Source organism: Dermacentor variabilis, chromosome 9, assembly GCF_050947875.1.
Source record: "Dermacentor variabilis isolate Ectoservices chromosome 9, ASM5094787v1, whole genome shotgun sequence".
Lineage (NCBI taxonomy): Eukaryota > Metazoa > Arthropoda > Arachnida > Ixodida > Ixodidae > Dermacentor > Dermacentor variabilis.
In genome coordinates, this window is record NC_134576.1 from 144,954,527 (window position 1) to 144,975,383 (window position 20,857).

General features: G+C 48.1%; 1 protein-coding gene across 1 annotated transcript in view; it reads right to left on the bottom strand.

The window, feature by feature from the left end:
* Positions 1-20,857, bottom strand: part of Shab (potassium voltage-gated channel shaker cognate b) — a 37,982-nt gene that overhangs the window by 7,753 nt on the left and 9,372 nt on the right. The window contains exons 2-4 of the mRNA XM_075669795.1: positions 1,832-2,428; positions 670-1,533; positions 1-41 (exon numbers count right to left, since the gene is read on the bottom strand). The exon at positions 1-41 is cut by the window's left edge and continues 181 nt beyond it. Coding sequence (XP_075525910.1) covers positions 1-41; positions 670-1,533; positions 1,832-2,380 — 1,454 coding nt within the window. The 5' untranslated portion in view covers positions 2,381-2,428. The remainder of the gene's footprint in view (positions 42-669; positions 1,534-1,831; positions 2,429-20,857) is intronic.

The window sequence follows — 20,857 nt, forward strand, 5'->3', positions numbered from 1 at the left end:
AGGCGGGCCGCGGACTCTTCACCGAGGCTGATGGCGTCGCCCTGCGCGGGGGTTTCGACGAGTGCGGAGAAGCGCGCCGGATTCACTTGCCTCGCGTCCTCGATGGTCTTCCGGGTCGGTGTCACGGTGGCTGACCGCGCGTCTGGAAGCTGGTCATACTTTGGAGAGCATTTTTTTCAAAGTGCAGTGCAAGAACGGGCGCTCACAGCAACTATACCTACTTATATAAAAGAACACTGTCTGTCTGAGACTTCTATAGCTGATTCAGATTTGTGCCTACGCAGTCCTTGAAGGCAGGAGACGTCCTTAGAAATCTCTGTCTCTTTTTTTTTTTTGCATATGTTCCTTGTTATTCAGGAATCGGGGAACAGCTACCACTCTAGGCAACCCAGCTTCACGTGAAATTATTGCTCGCAGTTATGTGCAAGAACGCTGTGCGGTCATATGAGCATGCACATCTGCAAACTTTCGGACAGTGCTCGCCAACACAGCAAGGTCTTCAACGTTTCTGGGCAACCTAGAACAATTCAGGACTAGCATGTCCACGTAATATCAGGTTGTATTGAATAACTCAAAAGACGCTCTTTAACAGTCGACACTGTGCACACAGAAAAACATGTGGAGACAGAAATTGCCACGTCAGGTCTACGCGGCAGAGAGAAGGCGTACCTGGGAGGTGCCATGGGCCGTGTCCACAAGGACGTCGACCAAGTCCATGCTCTTGGCGAAGGCGTCGCGCAGGTTGACGTGGTGGAAGGAGACGATGCTGCCTTCACGCCTGGCACGCTCCAGGGCCTCCTTGCGCTTGAGCGCTTTCTCCCGGCGCATCTGGTTCTTGTAGAACTCGGCGAAGTTGTTGACGATGATGGGGATGGGCAGCGCAATGACGAGCACGCCGCAGATACAGCAGACGCTACCGACGATCTTGCCCAGAGGCGTGGTCGGACAGATATCTCCGTAGCCGACGGTAGTCATGGTGATACTTGCCCACCAGAAAGTCTCCGGGATGCTGGTGAACTTGGTGTCGGCCACCTCCTTTTCGGCGAAGTATGCCAGGCTGGAGAATATCATGATGCCGATGGCCAGGAACAGCATGAGCAACCCGAGCTCCTTGTAGCTGTTGCGCAGCGTGAAGCCCAGGCTCTGCAGTCCGGTCGAGTGGCGGGCCAACTTGAGGATTCGCAGGATGCGCATGATGCGAAATATCTGCACCACGCGGCGCACGTCCTGGAACTGGTCCTGCTTCTTGCTGCTCGTCTCGGTGAGGAAGAGCGAGATGAAGTACGGCAGGATGGCCAGCAGGTCGATGACGTTGAGCACTCCCTTGAAGAATTTCCACTTGTTGGGCGACGACAGGAACCGCAGCAGGTACTCGAGCGTGAACCAAGTGATGCAGACGGCCTCGACCAGCGCCAGCTTGGGGTTGTCCACCACCTCTCCCTTGTGGTCACGTTCTTGCAGCTCGGGCAGCGTGTTGAGCGTCAGCGCGATCGTCGACAGGATGATGAAGAGGATCGACAGCACTGCCACCACCTGGGGGACAACGGTCGCGTTTTCGCTGCTTCTTGGTTTTTTCTGACCACGCCCCACGGCCGCTGCGCCCGTGGCGCCTGCTGCATCGGCGACGCGCGGCCTCTCGCGCTGCCCATCCCCAGAGCATTAAGACAGCACGGTGACAGACAGAGAGAGAGAGAGAGAGAGAGCACCTGCTGCGCGCTGAACGAAAAGAGAGAGACGGAAGAACCAAACAAACATAGCGGAACAGCAAATAAAGCGACAGCAGAGAAAGAGGGAGGACGACAACACACACACACTCGACAGCGCCTCTCACCCGGGCGGCCAGAGACGAGGTGGGCTTCTCGAGCAGGTCCCACAGGAACTTCTGCAGCTGGGCTCGGCGTCCTTCGCCGAAGTACTCTTCGTCTCTCTGTCTCAGGGATTCCGCTTCCTTGCGCATCTCCTCGTGCACGTGCTCCTTGCGTTGGTGGTAGCGGTGCTGGCAGCATGACTCCAGGTAGAGCTCGTCAATGCCCCAGTACTCCAGGTCGTCGCTGAAGGCCATCACGCACATCTCCTCGACCAAGTGCAGCTTGCCGGTGCGGAAGAAGTTGAGCACGGCGCCGAACGAGCGCGGGTGCCGGTCGAAGAAGTACTCGTTGTCGGCCAGCGAGTAGTCGTCGCACAGCTCGGCCAGCGCCTCGTGCGTGTTGCACTCGCGCAGCCGGCCCAGCCGCGTGTGCGGCAGCCGCTCCAGGGTACGCCACAGCACCTCGTGGCGCACGCCGCCCACGTTGATGACCACGCGCCGGTTGAGCGCCTTGCTGCGCATGATCATGAACGGCTCCGGCGGCAGCGACGACAGCGACCGGGCACGCTGCATCGCGCCGCCGCTCAGCGGGCGCCGCCGCACGCCCGGCCGATCATCCGCCTGCGAGCAGCGGGGGCAGCCCTTTCAGTCCTGCCCGCGCGCGCGACGGCTCGACCGAGGCTTAGCTAAGGCTGCGCCAATAAAGGACGCGTGTCACGCACGCCTTGCAGCAGGCCTTTGATGAACACTCTTATCGGAGTTCGACAGAAAAGACAAGGTTCGAGGAAGGTACGTCTGGTCGGAGCGAGAGGTTCTGGTTTCAGTCGCCAACAACGTCTTGGTTTAGGAATTATGTGTCGGAGAAGACAATGCGGTTGATTACAAAGGTACCACAGAGAACGCAAAATGCAGATGTGCTTGAAACTGCATTTCGGTTACATATTCCTTAGAAATTTAGCAAATCTGCTTAAGTTCTGTCAGTCCGGCCTTCTGCTGAGCTTCTCAATCACTTTGACTTTCTGATATGCCTTGAAACCCCGAAACGATCGTATTTTCAGAACCCATGCAGATGTAAGCAACATATCGTGGTTTCTGCTTACCGTGAGTGACCAGAACTCATATTTACGACCCTGCTTTCCGAAGACATATCTGGAAGACAATGACTCATACGTGCAGCTTTCCGGTGCCGCGTCGACAATTATGTTCTCAGAACTCGCGCAGAAGGATCAATGTTGTACCTATGGACTCCGGCACCAAAATATGCGTCCTCCATGCTACACTGTGCGTTCTCCAACTTATCTCGCCGACGCATGATAGATGTTTTCGTTGATGTTCGAGACTTCAAGAATACTTTTGAGAAATCATTAATGCACTACACGTTATCTGAATAATGATGCCCCTGTCCCAAAGCGGGCACTAACCGCACTTCTTGTCGCTTGAAGTCACTACAAAAATTGTACTTGCCATTAAATGAGACGTTTGACATGGCTCTCGCCCACCTGCGCCGCGGAGACAAATGCGTGCCAAACGATGTCTTGCGTAGAAGTTAGTTGGTAGCGCACTCGAGAAAAAACGCGAACATTTATGCTCTTCGATCAGTTTGGCAGATGAGCTCAGCCAAAAATCTTAATCTGCGACTGCGTATACTGCGCTTCTCCACCCTTCGTCGTCACCATGTTCTTTCGAATGAAGCATCAAGTGGGGGCAATATCAAGTGCCTTGTCAGTCAAAGGGTATCTTCGACATGCAACGCACGTTGAATGAAACTTTTCCTGACTAACCGAAGCGCTGCAAGTACATTCGACGCCTGAATGGTGAAAGCCCACACTTAAATAACTGAACATGACGCTCTCACAGAAGAGTGCCGCTGGCCGCAGGCAGGCGCGTCTGCTCGTTCGCAAGCGTGTCACAAAGGCTCACTGACTGACAGCGAGCAGCTCGGGACCCGCCCGTACCTTCTTCAGTGGTGCTCCTCGCTGTTGCATAGCCCCGGTTTATTGATGCACAGCTAGCCTGTTAACCTCGAAAGATCAGCAAATAAATGAAAGTGGACTGAACGTAGAAGGCGTTCGTTTGAATGAAGGTCACATCAATGCCACAGGATCCGTATAGTCAGCTGTCGGCATCTCTGCATAGCGTCTACTCGAGTCTACAGTTGGCGCTGGCACGGCAGGTTTCACAGGTAAAGCGCAACAGCATCGTAAGTCGTCCGACAACTTGACGTTAATTTGACGATGCGCTCAGGAAGCAAGTGCCGTTAACTGACATAGATAAAAATAAAGGAATAAGAACAATGCTACAATTGCTTTTCGGATAGAGCAGTCATCGCATGCAGGGCGCTTCTTTTGTCGCCTTGTTTTATACTAGTGTGGTTTCTTTCCAGTTCGTATTTATTTTCCTGCATCCTTCACGCGTAGAAGCTACGAGCTACATCTGGTGAGATACCTTTAAGTACCGTGAACTTTCCAAGCGCGGAAAAACACCCTGTAGTCTCTTGCTTGCATGTAGGTACAAGCTGAGGAGTTCAACTCTTGATGCGCACCCCTGAACCATGTTGTGGCAAACAACTTTTCAACGTCACTCATCTCTGGCTTCAGAGCACTCCGATTGGAATACGTTCGCAAAATAACGATAATATATTTTGGCGCGAGACGTCTTAAGAAAGGCTCAAAGGGGGCCGATCACTGAAACCGGCGTAACGAAAACACGTTATATTATTATCGCTTATATCTTTGCACCCATACTGCCCACGCACCTTACTTTCGTACTGTTGTGTAGAGGAGAGAAGCCATTATACTCGACCATGCTTGTGTCGTGTGCGCAGATGGCGCCGTTCTCACGCCACTCATGACGCAATCGGAGCTAAATTTAGCCTCTCGCATGACATTCAGAGAGGCGTACGCTTGGTAGTGCGTTTGTCCATCCGAGCAGGTATTGTGGCATTTGAAAGAGCTCACTATGTCATAGTAGGTATAATTTATCAAGCACAAACTGGAGTTCATAAGGAATTGTAAGGCCTCCAAATGTGCAATATGGTGCAAAAATGTCATGCTTGCTCGGCTACTCCCCCCCCCCCCCTCCGCGTCATTTGCTTTCGACATGTACGGTCCCAAAATGTCACGGCGGGCTCGAGCGGCGCAGGGCAGCCTCGGGCGCCACCAGTAGGAAAGCGTGTGTGTGTGTGTGGGGGGGGGGGGGGGTTTCATTACCCTACTGCCCAAACACCCTCTGCAAAATAAACGTTTCCACTACGAATAGGGAGCGAGCACGATTGCAAATTTACACCATAAGACCCCGACTAGCTGTAACATAAGTTAGGCATGTAACCTTTCTGATGCTTGAGTAAAAGTAATTTGTGTATTTGGTTACGCAATTTCTGTACCCCAGTGCCCATATACCGCCTCCAGCACTCAAAAGACTTTTCACGTGCCCCACTGTGACTGCGTTCCTGATACAGCCTACCCAATTTATGGAAGACAAGGTCTTCTTGCCTGACTTCACACAAGGTTTGGTGTATCTGGGATCTCGGTACGTTGTAACCACTCCTGAAAAAATACCGGCCCATTCACGCCTTCACAGCGTCATAGCGAGTCGCAATAGGCATCAGAATGTAGGTAGATAGAAACGAAAATTAAAGGCAGAGTAGGCATACGAGGTTAACGGCACGTACGTAATTAGCGCCAATATCGTCGAAAATTAGCCACATTACGCCATACCCACGTAAATTGTGCACCGCCGTACATAAAGACATATTGAGGCAAAGCCGCTGTACGAGACACTTTTGGGAAATGGAGCCAGTTCACTTGTACTGAGCAGGACTCGCTGGAGGCAATGGCGCCTGGAAAGCGGCTTCGCTGGTGCCCACAAGATGTGACAATTAGTCGCGGAGCAGGTAAAATTAACGGGAGAGGCGTAATTAGTGCCAGCATAGTACAAAATAAACCGCATTGCACCACAGATTGCACTATCTCTGGGATCAGCCCACCTGGCTCCACATATATATATATATATATATATATATATATATATATATATATATATATATATATATATATATATATATATATATATATATATATATATATATATGAAACTTTGTCTTATAAAATAACACCAGGTTGACGTAATTGCGCGTGAAATACGATACAAATAAGGTAGGAAATGAGATAACATTGAACATGAATAAGATACAGAATAAAGAGGTAAAAACGGCACTTATTCATCCAATCATTTGAACCACTATATGCGTCGACTTTGTCTTCTTTAGCTTCGGCACTTGGCTGAACCTTCCTTTTTATTTATTTCTTTTTTAAATCAGCGACCTGAGTAGCTATCTTCCCTGCTTCACTGCTTCGGAGACCTACAAGGAACGATAAGTGGTCGCCCTTCTGTGGGGTGACTTCTAGGAGGCGTTTACCTTTAACTTCGACTGAACTAAATTAGTAAAGAAAGGGCCAATAAGGTTAGCTCATTTCCCGAAGCTCTGTGCTCTGCTCCGACGAAGTATATTCCAACCTTCAGAATATGTTCTGAACCAGAAATGCTGTTATTTTTTGCGACATGCCGTTCAGCATTAATTTTGGCCTCTAATGATCCCACTAAACAAGGTTAGAAAAAAAAAAGAGAAAAGAAAGAAAGGTGGTAACGTGGAGAAGCGAACACTTTTTATCTCGCTATGCCGATCTCTCATGACATCTTTGGGAGATCGTTTCAGTCTCTCCGGCAACGATACGAATTCGTGTTCGGCAGCATTAAAGCTGCATTCACAGTGAAGTAGACAAACACTGGTTTTAGGGAACATCCAATTGTACTGGCTATGCAATGTAAAAGCTTTATCGCGTATGATTTTCCCACGACTTCCCGTGTCTGCAGCCCGAGAGGAACGGTGCTGCTCAGCGACCACCGTCCCCTCTCCCCTTGAGGCAAGTCGCTCCACTAGTGCGCTCGGGACACAACACGAGTCTGCCCGGGCATCTCTCGCCGAGCTACAGCGCTTCGCGGCCTTGCGATCGGACAAAGGACGTGCGGGATCGAAACGCAACGCGACAGAACGAGCCCGTTTCCTTTCTTTCGCGTCGGAGCTCATGCGGGCTGCCCCGCGAAGGCTGCACGTCCTGGCGGAGGCCGCCTGGCGCTGGACAGCAGGAGCGCGTACACGGCGCGCGAGCAATCACTTATGTTCTCACGCGAACCGGAAAGCGGCGCTGCTATCGCAGACGTGCGCCGCGAGCCCAGCCGAGGCGAAGGGTGTGTTTGATGACCCGCTCGTGGTTTATGCCGTGTGTGCACCCTATTCTTTACTGCGGCGAATTGACGCGCGCAACGGCGACCGTAGAGTGTCCCGTCTCGTTAATAGGCCTTCGAAGGACCGCAACGAGTGATTACGAGAGAAAGAGAAGGAACGTTCCGGCTACACTGTGCGTATAATGGCCAAGTAAATTGGACGGCGTTCAAGATGGCCAGTCGGGCGTCCAAGGCGAAGTGTGCAAGTCGGTGGGACGACCATCGACTCTTTGTGGAACCGAAAACACTTTCGTTGAGGTTACAAAAGCTTTAATTGGCTTGGACGATTAGGCCGAAAGAGATGTTTGAGGTGACAAGCAAAGAGCGACAAGTGAAGGGACGGCAAGGGCCGCAGACATCTCTGACTGTGGGTCCAAGATACGAGAGGCAGCAGTTTCTTCACGCAGCGAGGAAGGATAAATACCACGAGAGAAAGGCAGCGGAGATTGAACTTGGTAGCACGATGCATAATGAGATTGGTATAAGAAGAAGTGGTGGCAAAAGGCTATATTAACGCGACACGAAAGTCAATTTGGAGAAGATGGAATAGTTATACTTTGCAGAGATACTGACAAAAGTCACAAAGAAAGGAGGCCATCCGTGAGAAAATTATGCAGCAACCATCGAAGCTGATTATCACAACTAAGCGAACAGCTTTCTCACCCCGCTGAATTATCGATGAAACTTTGAATGACTGACTTTGAATCGGACGAACATGCAAGATTATATGAGATGACATGCTTGCCCCCCGTGGTTGCTTAGTGGCTATGGTGTTGGGCTGCTGAGCACGAGGTCGCGGGATCGAATCCCGGCCACGGTGGCTGCATGTAGATAGGGGCGAAATGCGAGAACACTCGTGTACTTAGATTTAGGAGCACGTTAAAGAACCCCAGGTGGTCCAAATTTCCGGAGTCCCCCACTACGGCATGCTTCATAATCAGATCGTGGTTTTCGCACGCAAAATCCCACAATTTTATTATACGTTTAAGACGTTAATGATTTTTATTATTAAAGTTTGACGTAGTGGTACGCAATGCTTTTGGACGAGTGAATGCAATTTTTTAGCAGGTGAATTAAAGATTTCATTTTTTTTTTATCTAGAAGGTTTTCTTTGTGCTTTAGATATTGTCAAAACGCACAAACTTACTGCGCAGCCTGACTTTTGTATTTTATTTACTCTGAGGAAACCACACGACGCTTCTCTCTGTACTTTATGCGAAACGAACGCTGATGACGTTGGACGCGAGAATGAAAGCTATCGTCGTCGTTACCTGGTGACGATTCACCCGACGTGCGCGCACCTATCGGAGAAGCTATCACCCCCAAGCAAGTGACGTCACTTGCTTCCAGTGACTAAGTGACGCCTCCTCGCAGCCACTCGCGAAGCTATGCGAGGCCAGCCCACCACACTGCACGAACGGGGATTCCCGGGCGCGCATAAGGCCAGATACAGGAAAGCGCGTTCAGCTCCCAAAGAAAGCTGTTAGCGTTGAAATATTTAGGTGCCCTGTGCAAACATCGAGCAGGCATATATCAAGAAGACCCTCAGCCCAGTGCGAGCCTCTATAGAAATCCGCATGGACTTATGAACGCCTTTAGTTGATGCTGCCATGTAGAGTCTTCGCAAAGCTCATTCAAATGTGAAGAAGCTTCCACGAAGACCGTTTCCACGAAGTTTCAAAGAAGTTTTGAGAAAGCTAGCTGGCAGCTGCGACGCTCGGTCGCCCTTTATACCAATATTTATGGCAAATTTTGTAATCATTTACGCGGTTAGAGCTTTTGCCATACGCTCACTATCCTACTATATATATGGTGTGTAATCAAGGTCTGGACCCGCCGTGGTGGCCTAGCGGCTATGACGTTGCGCTGCATCCGGGGTCAAATCCCAGGCATGGCGGCTACAATTCTATGAGAGAAAGAAAAAAATAAAAGAAAGAAGAGAGAGAGAGAGAGAGAGAAAAGATCTGCCCGTTTAGCAGGCATCGGTTGCACGTTAAAGCACCCCAGGTGGTCAAAATTAATCCGGAGCCTCCACTACGGCGTGCTTCATGATCAGATTATGGTCCTGGCACGTAAAACCCCGGAAATTAAGTATTCTAATTTTTAAACACGAGGTCTATATACTCGTTTTTTGCAAAGATTTATCTCAACGTATCTTCTCACATTTACGTGGCGATCGTTTAACATTCGCCCGCAGGCTAATACTCCGTGAGCGCGGATGAGCGCGTGACGGATGACGCTGTCATACGTCAAGTTCACGTTACAGAAAAGGACAGCTTCCAGAGAAATAATAGATATTTGCAGAGCATTTAGTTATGCTTACCTTAAAGTGACAGCACCGTGGAGAGAATCGGGTGAGCCTTACCCCCGGGGCAAGCGGCAGCCAAAGACAGAAGCTCTTGCCAAGCAGGCATGCTTCATATAGAATCATTAGTAACCTTTGCTTCGAGTTGTTGACAAATTCGCCTTCGCCCTGCGATCTGCTAGCCGCCTGATTAGCTCAGATGGTAGGGCTGCCCCAGAAAGGTGATGGCCTCGGGTTCGAGTCCCGGACCAGGACGAATTTTTCTTCAACTGCGAGGCTTTTCTTTCGAGGAACCAGTATGGCTTTCCTTTGTAACAACTTAATATAATCATTATAGGAAAATATTTGTAGGAGGCATACAAATACCGCGCTCATGCGCTAGGGATACCACTAGCTGTCATTCATGTTAGCTGCTCTCCTGAACGCGCCCTGCTTCACGATTTAAAATCACTCTTGTATTTGGAGGCATCAGCAAGGACAATCGATCTGCCTCGCTCTTCCAACTGTCGCTGCGGAGCCCGATGCAATTTACGTAGTTGTGTGCTATGCAATAAGGCATCAATAGCGATAACGTCCTTGCAAAATGCACGCCATGGTTACACAATTATCAGCAACTGTGAATTTATTTGAAACGACAATTTTTTTTATTTCCTAATTACGTAGACGGAAGTGGAGATTACTCGAAATCTGTACACATGCATGATCGATCTTGTTTCTTTTTTTTTTTTTAAGCGAAGCTCTGCTTTGCAAACGTCGCCGGATTTCGTGACCGTGGATGCTGCGGCCTGGCTGTTCTCATGCCGAATAGGCCAACTAATCACAGCGGAGTACGCTTGCACCCGGGTTCCTTGCACCAGCACCAGATGGCGCTCAGCTACGCGCATCCACGGCAGCTGCGGCGCCAGCCTTGCGGGAAAAAAAAGAACCAGAAAGCTCGGCTTGGCGCATGCGCGGCATTGCACTTTAGCCTCTCTGCAGTGCCTGCATAAAGCCTTCCTTGTCACTTTCTGCAGACATTCAATAAACGTTGACTCGTGTTTCGACTCTTTATGCATTCACATAAAGCTTCGCTGTATGTAGATTCCAATTATTTGGATCTGCTGCGCATTATTTAAGTCCACAAGTTCTGCGTAATCCACGGGCTGAGAAATTAGCATGCCACTGGTGGGCGCCAAAGCGACAAATGCTTGACAGTCTTACGGGAGACGCTTATAAATGAGATTTACGGCGCAGCAGCTGGCCACGCAGCGTTCAAAGGGCGATTTCGCAAGTGGTATGGTCAAACTTCTCTCGCAACCATCGTTGTTGCACAAGTGGCCCCTGCCATTCTTCCCCAAATACTTCTTTAGAAAATGTTAAAGTTGTCATCACTGATCAGGAATTTCATATTCGCCTTCTTTTGCTGGCACATGTACAACACAGAAAGCTAAGGGTATACAGCGCTCCTTGAAGTGAAACTAGGGAATGACGTCATGGATTTCTCGGGAAACAACCACTGTAGCGGCGACATCACGAGTGGAAATGGCCAACTGGGTCACGCGGTCTCTAATTGCAGGAACAGCGTTCCTCACAATGAATGAAGCTTCGCTTAAACCAATTCCCACAGCGCGGACTTTTTCAGCTCAAGATCTCTTTGCGGACCCTCCCCGAATTATTTCCCGACTGTGGCTGGGTGCTGCTTTCTTGCCGAGTAGCTCACACACAGGACAGCGATACCATCCCTCACGGGTGCTCCGGCCGCTGGACCTGTTTTTTATGTAATTACTCAGTGATAAAACAAATGGTACCTAAATATCCTCATTGGCAACAACTACACGTCATCAATAGCACAATTCCATTACTAAAGCGAGCCTTTTTATGTCTACTTTTCTAGAGTTTGGGGTCTGGCGCATCTGCTTAGTCGGTCTAGTTCATTGCTGCACTGCCTACAGGATCGGATAAAGTGTCATAGCAATAAATAAATAAATAAATAAATAAATAAATAAATAAATCGATCGATCGATCACTTATATTTCAACATCAAAGGCGACATACAATCAGTCACAAGAGGGGGGCGGCGCAAAATTTTTCACCCCGTTTGACGCACAGCAACCGCAGTGTTTGCAAAAAGCAGGAATCTTACACAATGTCAAACATCGTAGAAAATCCTACAGTGCGTGCATATTACACACAGGTGTAATATACACGAAAAATATTTGGTAGAAAAGGAAAGTAGCATTACTTTATTGTGGCACATAGCTTAGTGTTATTAGGAGTAAGTAGCGGATCATTTGGCGACCGGAATTAGAACGTAAGTGATTTTTCATATCTGTATACCACGTGCACTGTGTGGACGGGCGAGCAGTGTTAAATCTGCTGCCTCAGGAAGGAATCGTTTCTTTTTCACTCAAAGCGATATCGCTTCAATAAAAGGGAATTATCGATGACAGGTATTGATTGTAAACTAAGGGCACCGAAAATGGCTTTAGTGTGTGAATCGCGTGGAACGTCTACAATTATCCACACAGCTTTTTTTCTGTAGTCTATATATCCGGGATAAGTTCGCGTCAGTTGTACTGCATACGAGATAGCAATAAGTTAGCGCGAATAAAAAGAGATAATTATATAATAGAAGTTTAATTCTTTGTGGCAAGAGAAATCGCAAGCGCGATAAGGCGCGTACGGTGCGGGAAACATTAGCATCAACAAGTTCGGCCTGGTTGTTGCGCCGCGTATTCTCATTTAAAAAAGGCACACAGTAAGCCTTCAACTAGAGGCACAATTTCAATAGCCGCTGAGCCAAATGATGAGGGCCACATTACAGTTTACGGGCTTCTTTTTGGGACCAAAGAGTGCGGCTTTTGTTTTCGAGGCGCTTACATTTAAGCAATCGTTTGTGCTCCATGTGTTGAGTAATTCGAGGAGGACACCCTTTGCTCTGTCTACAAGTGCATATAGATTGTAGCCCGTGTGAAGCTCGTGTCATCTGCATAAATAATATATTTGCTATTTTTATTAATGGTTTACTAAATCAGTAATATATAAATGAAAAAGAAGTAGGCCCATAATGCTGCCTTGTGGCACACCATGTGCAAATTATTTTCTTATAAAATATGCACTCATTAATTCCAACTCTTTGATGCCGGTATTGCAAGTAGGTTTTTATGACGGCCAGGAAGTTACTCCGAAATCCACAGTTCTCCAGTTTAAAGCATGAAATGCTTTTAGCTCCCGTTGTCGGCGATCTTCAAGTAATCTTGAGTCAAAAACCAGCGCCGTTTTGCAGGGAAGTTGCAAGAATAGAACGAGATCATCCAAGCAACCAGTCAAAAATTAAGAAAATGCAGTCTCTGACCCCCAATTATTTGTACAAAAGCTTACAAAAGCTAGTTACTGTCAAAACAAGTTACAAAAATATTGTTTTCGAATTCTTCCTACTGTTTGTTCACAATATCACTCAAATGTAGCTTCTAGTACGCTGAAGTTTTATTTGTCATTTCCAATAGGCGACGTTCAAGAGGCAGACGATGCAGAGCACCACACACTTGGTTGTCGCTGAGGCAGGGCTGCCTGTTCAACGCCAGCGGTCCGTGAGTTCCGCGGCTCAAGAGATTGCGCCACGCCGCTTGACCAAGCCGGTAGCGTCCGGTGCGATGGCTCTTTGGCCCAGACGACGCTTGCAGTGAAGTTCAATTCAAAACAGGTTCGTGGGCTGTGGTTTGGTGGGGTAGGGTGTGCCGTTGCGAACACGCATTATACCAATTTTAAGATTTTGGCTAGTATCATCACCAACCAATCTGCTTTCCCGGTAGCCGTTTCATGCTTACATCTACTCTCTATTGCGGGAGAACCATATTTTTAAAAATTAGTGTAACGTGATTAATTCTGTCAAATGCCTTGCAGTAATCAATGGAAATTCCGAGTGGGTATGACTTCTTTTCGCAACATTGGAGCTGTGTTTGTTGAACGTAGCTTTGTGAAACCGAATTAAGAAGTTGTCATAGTATTGTGTTCACTTAAAGATAATCCCATCCGTTTAAGTATTAATTTTTCAGCTACATTGGAAGATACCGGCAGAATTGTAATTTGATGTTTTGATGTACTTTGATGTAATCTGTAATTTAATGTTTTAGTTTTGTCGCCACCTTTGACAATAATGGAAACCTCGGGCCCCTGAAAACGCCTAGGAATAGTCCCTAATGAAAATATTAAATTAACGATATACATTAAATAGGGGCTAGAATATCAGTGGTATGCTTAATTGGCCGAATTAGTCGGCCATCCACGTTGCAACAGCTGTTGGTCTTGAGATAGACAGATTCCGCCGTGACGTCCTGTGTAGTTACCGGAAGCGGGAATGCAGTTTCACTAATTTGTTGGTTCATAAACCACTCAAACTTTTCATCGTACGAGCTCTTCCCAACGCAAAGGCTGCCGATCCCGCAGACAGTACAATGCGCGGTCACATGGGTCGCGCGATGGGGTTCCCCGTGCCTTGCCGTCTACACTGAATGGGAGGTAATAGCTATGGCACAAAGCCTCGTGCAGAATATAATCAGTCGCATGGCATTTATTTAACCGCTTCACGAAACCTTCGCTTCTCAGGTTCCGACATGTGGAACGGATCTGTATAATTATTTATCAGAGTCCCCTTACTACGTCGCACTTTCACCCTGCTTAAAGGTCAATCGCAAAGGAGGAGGAGGAGGAATAAACATTTATTGATGAGGCAAAAAAAAAAAAAAAGTGGCGGAAGGGAGCGGTGCAGGGTGGGTCCCTATTCCAAGACTCCAGTGGCCATCGCGACCCGCCCAGCTTGGTCCAAGAGGCCCTTCTGGGCCTCGAGGTCAGCAAGAGCGAGGATGGCCTCCCAGGGCTCCCTTAGCAAGGTGAGTACCAAAGGTGAATTAATGGCATGAGGTCTTTTGGCGCACTCCCATGTTACGTGAGGCAACGAAGGCCATGACCCGCACCACGGGCAAGAGTTAGTGTACAAGGTTGGGCTTATTTTATGGTATCTACCCAAATGTGGGTAGGTATCCGTCTGTATTCTTCTATATTTCTGCGCCTCCTCTACATTGAGTAGTTTGTGTGGTGGAGCGTACTGTTGCCGTGTTCTTCGCTGGTGCTCCAGTATATCGCGGACCAGTAAGCGATCGTCTTTTTCATCGTCGTGCGTATCTCCAGCTCGGTTAGTAAAGCCTCGAGCTAGAGTGTGTGCCTGTTCGTTTCCCGAGATACCCTCGTGGCCAGGACACCATAAAATTGCATGATCTTCTTTCAATGTGTCGCCTATGATATTAAGGGCGACTTGTGGTATGTTGCCTTGTAGATACATTCTGCATGCCACTTGTGAGTCGGACATTATTAAAGCTGAGCTGTTTTGCTTTTCCTTGTATGCGATAGCGAGAGCAATCGCCGCTGCTTCCGCTGTTGCAGTGCACCTAGTGCGTATCGAGGCTGATGTGTGAAGCGTTCCGTGGCGTGTGGGTTGAACTGCCACTATTACATGTCCTTTGCTAAATCTAGCTGCATCAGTATACATTACGTCTTGATTACTGCCGAAGGTTTTCTGAAGATGTTTAGCTCTCGCTTGTCTTCTCGCTGTGTGATAAATTTTGTTCATGTTGTGTGGGACTGGGGAGACCACTATGCGCTCGCGTATTGGATCCGGCATTGCGGTCGTTTGTTCCTTGGAGTACGGCGGTCGCATTGGGTAGCCTAAACGCGACAGAACGTTTCTACCTGTGCTTGTCAGGCATAGTCGTTCTCTTTGTGTCATAAGAACGGCTGCTCTTAACTCTTCAAATGTGTTGTATATGCCTAGAGCTTGCACCCTCTCGTTTGCCGCATTCTTAGGAAGCCCAAGCGCTGCCTTATACGCGCCACGTATTAGTAGGTCGATTTCTTTGATTTCCGACAGGGTTAGCTCTTGATATGCTAGTCCGTATGTTATTTTGCTAAGAATAAAAGCCTGGACTAGTGTTATGGTTTCGTTTTCGTGGAGCCCTTTACCTTTCTTTGTAATTCTGCTTATTAGTCTAGCGATGCTCCTCGTGCTTGACTTTAGAGTCGCAATGGTGTGAGTGGCTCTTTTGTTGCTTTGTAACCATAGTCCTAGTATTCTGATCATATTTCTTTCTGGTAACGTCTGGTCACCCATAGTTAGGTGGATGCTCGGTTTGTTTCTTTAGTTACGCCCGTGGATCCGGATAAACTCAGATTTTTCCGGAGCGCATTGCATACCGTTTTGTTCTGCGAAGTCCTTCACCGAGTCGATAGCCTCCTGGATAGTTTGTTCTTTTTGCCCTAACGAGCCTTTGCAGGCCCATAACGTGATGTCGTCTGCGTAAAACGCGAAGTTGAGGTCGTTAATTTTCTCTAGTTGTCGTGCCAAGCGGTTCATTGCGACATTAAATAGAAGTGGTGAGAGGATGGCACCCTGTGGTGTGCCTCTGTTAGGCATTGGGAGTTTGGAAGATCGAATATTTTCCATACCTATTGTGGCTTTACGTTCAGTAAGGAAAGAGCGGATGTAATTGTGGATCTTAATTCCACAGCCCATTCTTTCGAGCTCTTCAAGTATGATGGTGTGGGAGATCGTATCAAAAGCGCTTTTTAAGTCAAGCGCTGCTATGATGTTCTCTCCCCCTGTAGGGACATTTTGCAGCACGTCATCTCGTAGCCTCACGAATATGTCTTGTGTAGAAAGATGTTGTCTGAAGCCGTACATGTTGTGCGAGAGAAGTTCATGCCCTTCGATATAGCTGGTAAGCCTGATATGAAGGACCTTTTCGAAAAGTTTGCCTAAGCAGGAGGTTAGAGATACTGGCCTGAGATTCTGCAATGTTCTTGCTTTCCCCGGTTTAGGTATTAAGATGATGGTCGCTTCTTTCCATTGATTAGGAAGCTCTCCCGTTTCCCAGATTTTCTCATTGAAGTACCGGGTTAGGCGTTCCAGTTGCTGATCACTCATATTTCTTAACATAGCATTCGTGATGCCGTCCTCGCCTGGGGCTGAGTTACGTTTTAATGCTAGAGCGGCGGCATATACTTCTTGTTTCGTTATGGGTGCATCAAGCTTGGGATTGGCCATGCCTTTGTACTCTCTCTTAACGATGTTATCTCCTCCTGTCCCGATGTATCTGTCTGCCAGGGTTTGGATCAAGGATGCGTCATCCCCGTTAAATTCTCCTACCAATGTGCGTAATGCTCTAGCAGTGACTGTTTTTGTATTGTATGGAGCAAGCATACTCCGTAAAATTGCCCATGTCTTGGTTGTTGAGAGCGTTCCTCGTAACGAGTCACAAAATTGTATCCAGTTGTTCGCTTGTAGTTGCCTAGCATACTCATTTGCTTGTTCTGTCAGTTGTTCTATTCTAGCTCTGAGCTTTCTGTTTAAGCGCTGTCTCTTCCATCGTTTAGTAAGACTTCGCCTGCCTTCCCACATATGGACGAGGTGGGGATCCACTACCGGTGTTTTTTCGCTTAGCGCGACGTGCTTTGTGTTAGTTTGGTATGCCTGCATCATTTCGTCTACCCATTCTTCTATTGTATCTATTGGATGCTGAGGAATCGGGTAATGTCTATATGCAGTCCAGTCTGTAAGTTTCGCGTTTCTGAAAGGCTTTTTTTAATTTGGGAGTCGTAGTGGAGTAACTAATAATATAATGGTCACTTCCCAGGTTTTCATCCAGGTTCCTCCACTGTCCCTCTTTTACGTTAAATGTAAAGGTGAGGTCTGGGTACGTGTCTCCGCAGACGCTAAATCGCAAAAAAATCTCACTTTGCGCAAATTGCTTATAAATAAGTATAGTATATATACTATCGAAACATTCTTGGCAAAGCTTCAGGGATTGTAATTGCATAATTTTGTTATTAACAGCCTTTAAATGGTACCTAAGCAGACGATGCGTGCACCTTGGGGATAGCGGGTATGACGCCAATCTCAGACCACCGCCCCCGTGATATCTAGCGCGCCGCGTACGCAGACTAATATCGGCGGTCACGCCGGGGCCATCCAAACTGATTAAATGTTCCGGGTTCTGCGTCATTTGCGGGAAGCGGTAGTAGCGCCGTTCCTTTTTTTTTTTCTTTAGGGCGCTGCTCTTAGGCGCCCGTTCCTCCAGCGACCGTCGGCGTCGGCGTAACCGAGGGAACGAGCACAATGAAGGATGAAAGAGCGAATGCGGAGCGCAGCGGGGGATGAAAGACGCGAGGAGAAAAGCGGGGGAGGAGGCTACGGCGAAAGCGCGAGAAGAAAAGCGCAGTGCGGCGACGATGGCTACGAGATGGCGCCAGAGTAGCGCGCCTCGTCTGGGAGGCCTGTCTACGGCGGCTGCTGTGAATTGCGCCTACGCGTCACCCATGCGGTGCCTCTCGCGATCTCTAGATTAGCGAGGCAGTCGCGCCATACTTCGCTCCGTTTGCAACGTGCTGCATGAGACAGCTTGTCTGCGTCAGCCAATACATCGCGGAATGAAAACACGTATAGAGCTGCGCTCGAATCGAAATATATATATATATATATATATATATATATATGTATGTATGCGGTTGAAGATTGCGTTGCAGTTGACCTTTAGCGTAAGCAGAGTGAACACACTCCTTAGGGGACTAAGAGAACTCTCAAATACAGAATTAACTAAGGGAGTGACAGTTAGTACCGCAAAAGGAGCCGCTAGAGCTTTCCCCTGGTGTGCATCGTCTAAAAAGCGAGCTGGCTAAAAGTCGTGCGAAGTCGGTACGCATATCCGCAGTCTTCGTACGCCAGATGAGCCGTTAGTTCTCGTGGATGTCACCGAGCATCGCAAACGCTCTCCGACATCGCGGACTCGGCAAACAGAGACGCGCGAGTCCGGAGGATTGGACGCACGTTTGCGCAGCACTTGTCTCGGCCACGACTCGGCGCCGCCGTCGCCTGACTTATGCGCTGCGTCCGCCGTTCGATGAATGAAGTGACAGAAAAAAAAAGTCGCACTTTCGCCGGAAAGGCGATCGAAGCATCGATTGCTAAAGCGAATTAGTAGACAACTATATCAAGTAAGGACAGTAGTTTTATCGACTGTATAAACTCGTAAACATTCGCTTACTAATGAAATTAACAAATATGGTGTCACGCGCGCGGAAGCAAACATGAACATATCTCACTCGATGAGCGCGTACTCGCTCTCAAAACGAGGGAGTGAGGAGGCGCGGCAGCAGCAGCGAGCGAAGGGACCTTCGTGTTGTCTTTCACTTCAACGCGAACTATAAGCGGCGAGAACACAGCGCACACGTAACTCTGTTTTCATCGCAGATTGCTTTCATGATAGAGCCCGCGCAGCCGCGCCATATACAGTCGTCGCTGGAATAGAACCTCCCCCCCCCCCCCCCACACACACTCCGGTGCCTTGCGCGCGATGGAAGACGGCGCGCTATACCTCCCTGCTTTGCTTTCTAGCGCGCGCGAGATTGAGCCGCAATCGGCGTCTCACCCTGGCACGCTTTCACTCGCACATACAGCGCACGGCGACGACGTTGCCAGATCTGAACTTTATGCGGAACATCGCAGCGGCGCCGCCGACCACGACGGCGTCGGCGGAAATTCGCCTGGAGTGTCCACATAATTGCTATGGCAATAAAAAAAAAAGCACCTCCATTGGCAGGAAAGCCTTGACAAGAAGCCGGAGGCGAGACACGAGAAACGAAGACGAGTGCGCCCGGTACTTGACAATTCCCTTGCGAAGAGACGCCGCGCCATCTTTACATCTGTAGGAGCCTCATACCAACACTGGCCGACTGATGCGGAATGTGTATTTGCAAACTGGGGAGGACGCTGTTGGCAATTTGATTCATGACGACAAATAAATATTCTGATGTACTGTGCCGCACACACGAACTGAAATAGCGACAGCTAAGTATTTGCTTCTTAATTGTAGACTACATTTACGCCTATGGTCAGTCACCACTGATATACGCCGGCTTGAGGCGTTTATCAGTGGTGAATTTTAGGCAGGGAAGCGCTGATCTGGTATACTGAGATCTAAACCTCGACGTGCGGCTCCGAGGTTAACGAGAGAATTATTGTATCGAGTCACCAGTCAGAAGAAGTAAGCAGCAGATATTACAAATGTGACAATGACACGAAAAAAGCGTATATTAGCAGAAAAATTGAACACAAGAAGGTTCACTGCAGAATTAAACAAAAGAGTTAAAGTTAGCTACTTAGTGCAATCTAGTTATTCAAAGCTACTGAAAGCAACGCATTCGTGGTGTTCACCTCATGCAACTGAACAAATGTTCATACAGATAGACAGCTATAGGCAAGTTATAAATCCCTCGAGACTGAGATGAAGCGAGGAATCCACGAGGGAAACAAAAGTCTAGCTACATCATTAAACAATGAGACATTCTCGCAAGAGATGATATCTAGCGTTACTCCTTATCTTCCGTATCGGAAAATACGACATTGGGTAACCTGGGAGGCCAGACTATTCCGCCCGCAGGCGACAAGAGTCCGCCATTAGGACGATGCTGCGTGCGTAAATAATTGAAAATATTTCCTCCTAATGTTAATACAACATTTCTTCCATTAGTAATGTCTAATGAAATTATGCATATGTCCTTTAGGAATAAAAAGTGCACTTTGAAAACCGAAGAAAAGCAGCGCAACAATAGCCGCGGTATTAACATAAAAGGCGTCTCAGAGTGGCTGCTCCTGACGCTTACAGTCACACGTTATTACCAACCTACACTGCGTTAACCAACCATAACCACGCCTGCAAATCTCCCAAGGCTTTCATTTCACAGTCTGCGCTGTCGCCGAGTACATTATTTTTCTTGGCACCCACACCGATGAGCACTCAAGCAGCGGAGTCTCTATTTTCATAAGTCTGTAACACAAGGTGAACTATACTACGGTTTTATTCTATCAACGACGATATATGGTCGTATACAGTTTTGATCACTTTTTATTTTTCGCCGCTTAGGGAATGGACAATGCTAGACAAGGAGGCACGGTTAGAGTCATTTGCTTTCAAAGTTATTCTCGTATTCCCCAACAAGTCGCCACCATTTACTCGTCACTACTTGTGTGCACACTGATATCCAAACCCCACCTCGATATTCACGTCTTGGTGTGCATACGAAAAAGAAAGAAATAAAAAAAGCGCGTGTCAGAAAAACGTATTTGAACAAGTGGCTTTCTTCAGAACGTCCTCTGTAACGTGTATGGCCTTCCAGTTCCGGTATAATGTATGTGCTTGCTATAAATCACTACATGGCAACTTTAGACGGTTAGAGGTAGTGTCCGACTTAGTGCGGCCATTTTAACTGGTTCTGTTTAAAAACTTCTCCATATTATTTTGACAACACTGGATTTTTCATTCCAAGCCTTAAACACGCCGCTATGAGCCGAACGGGAGTTAATAATAATAAAAAAAAAGATTATGCCGCACTTACGTCCAGCCCAGAAGCGTGCGACGCACATAGCGTTCGCGGAC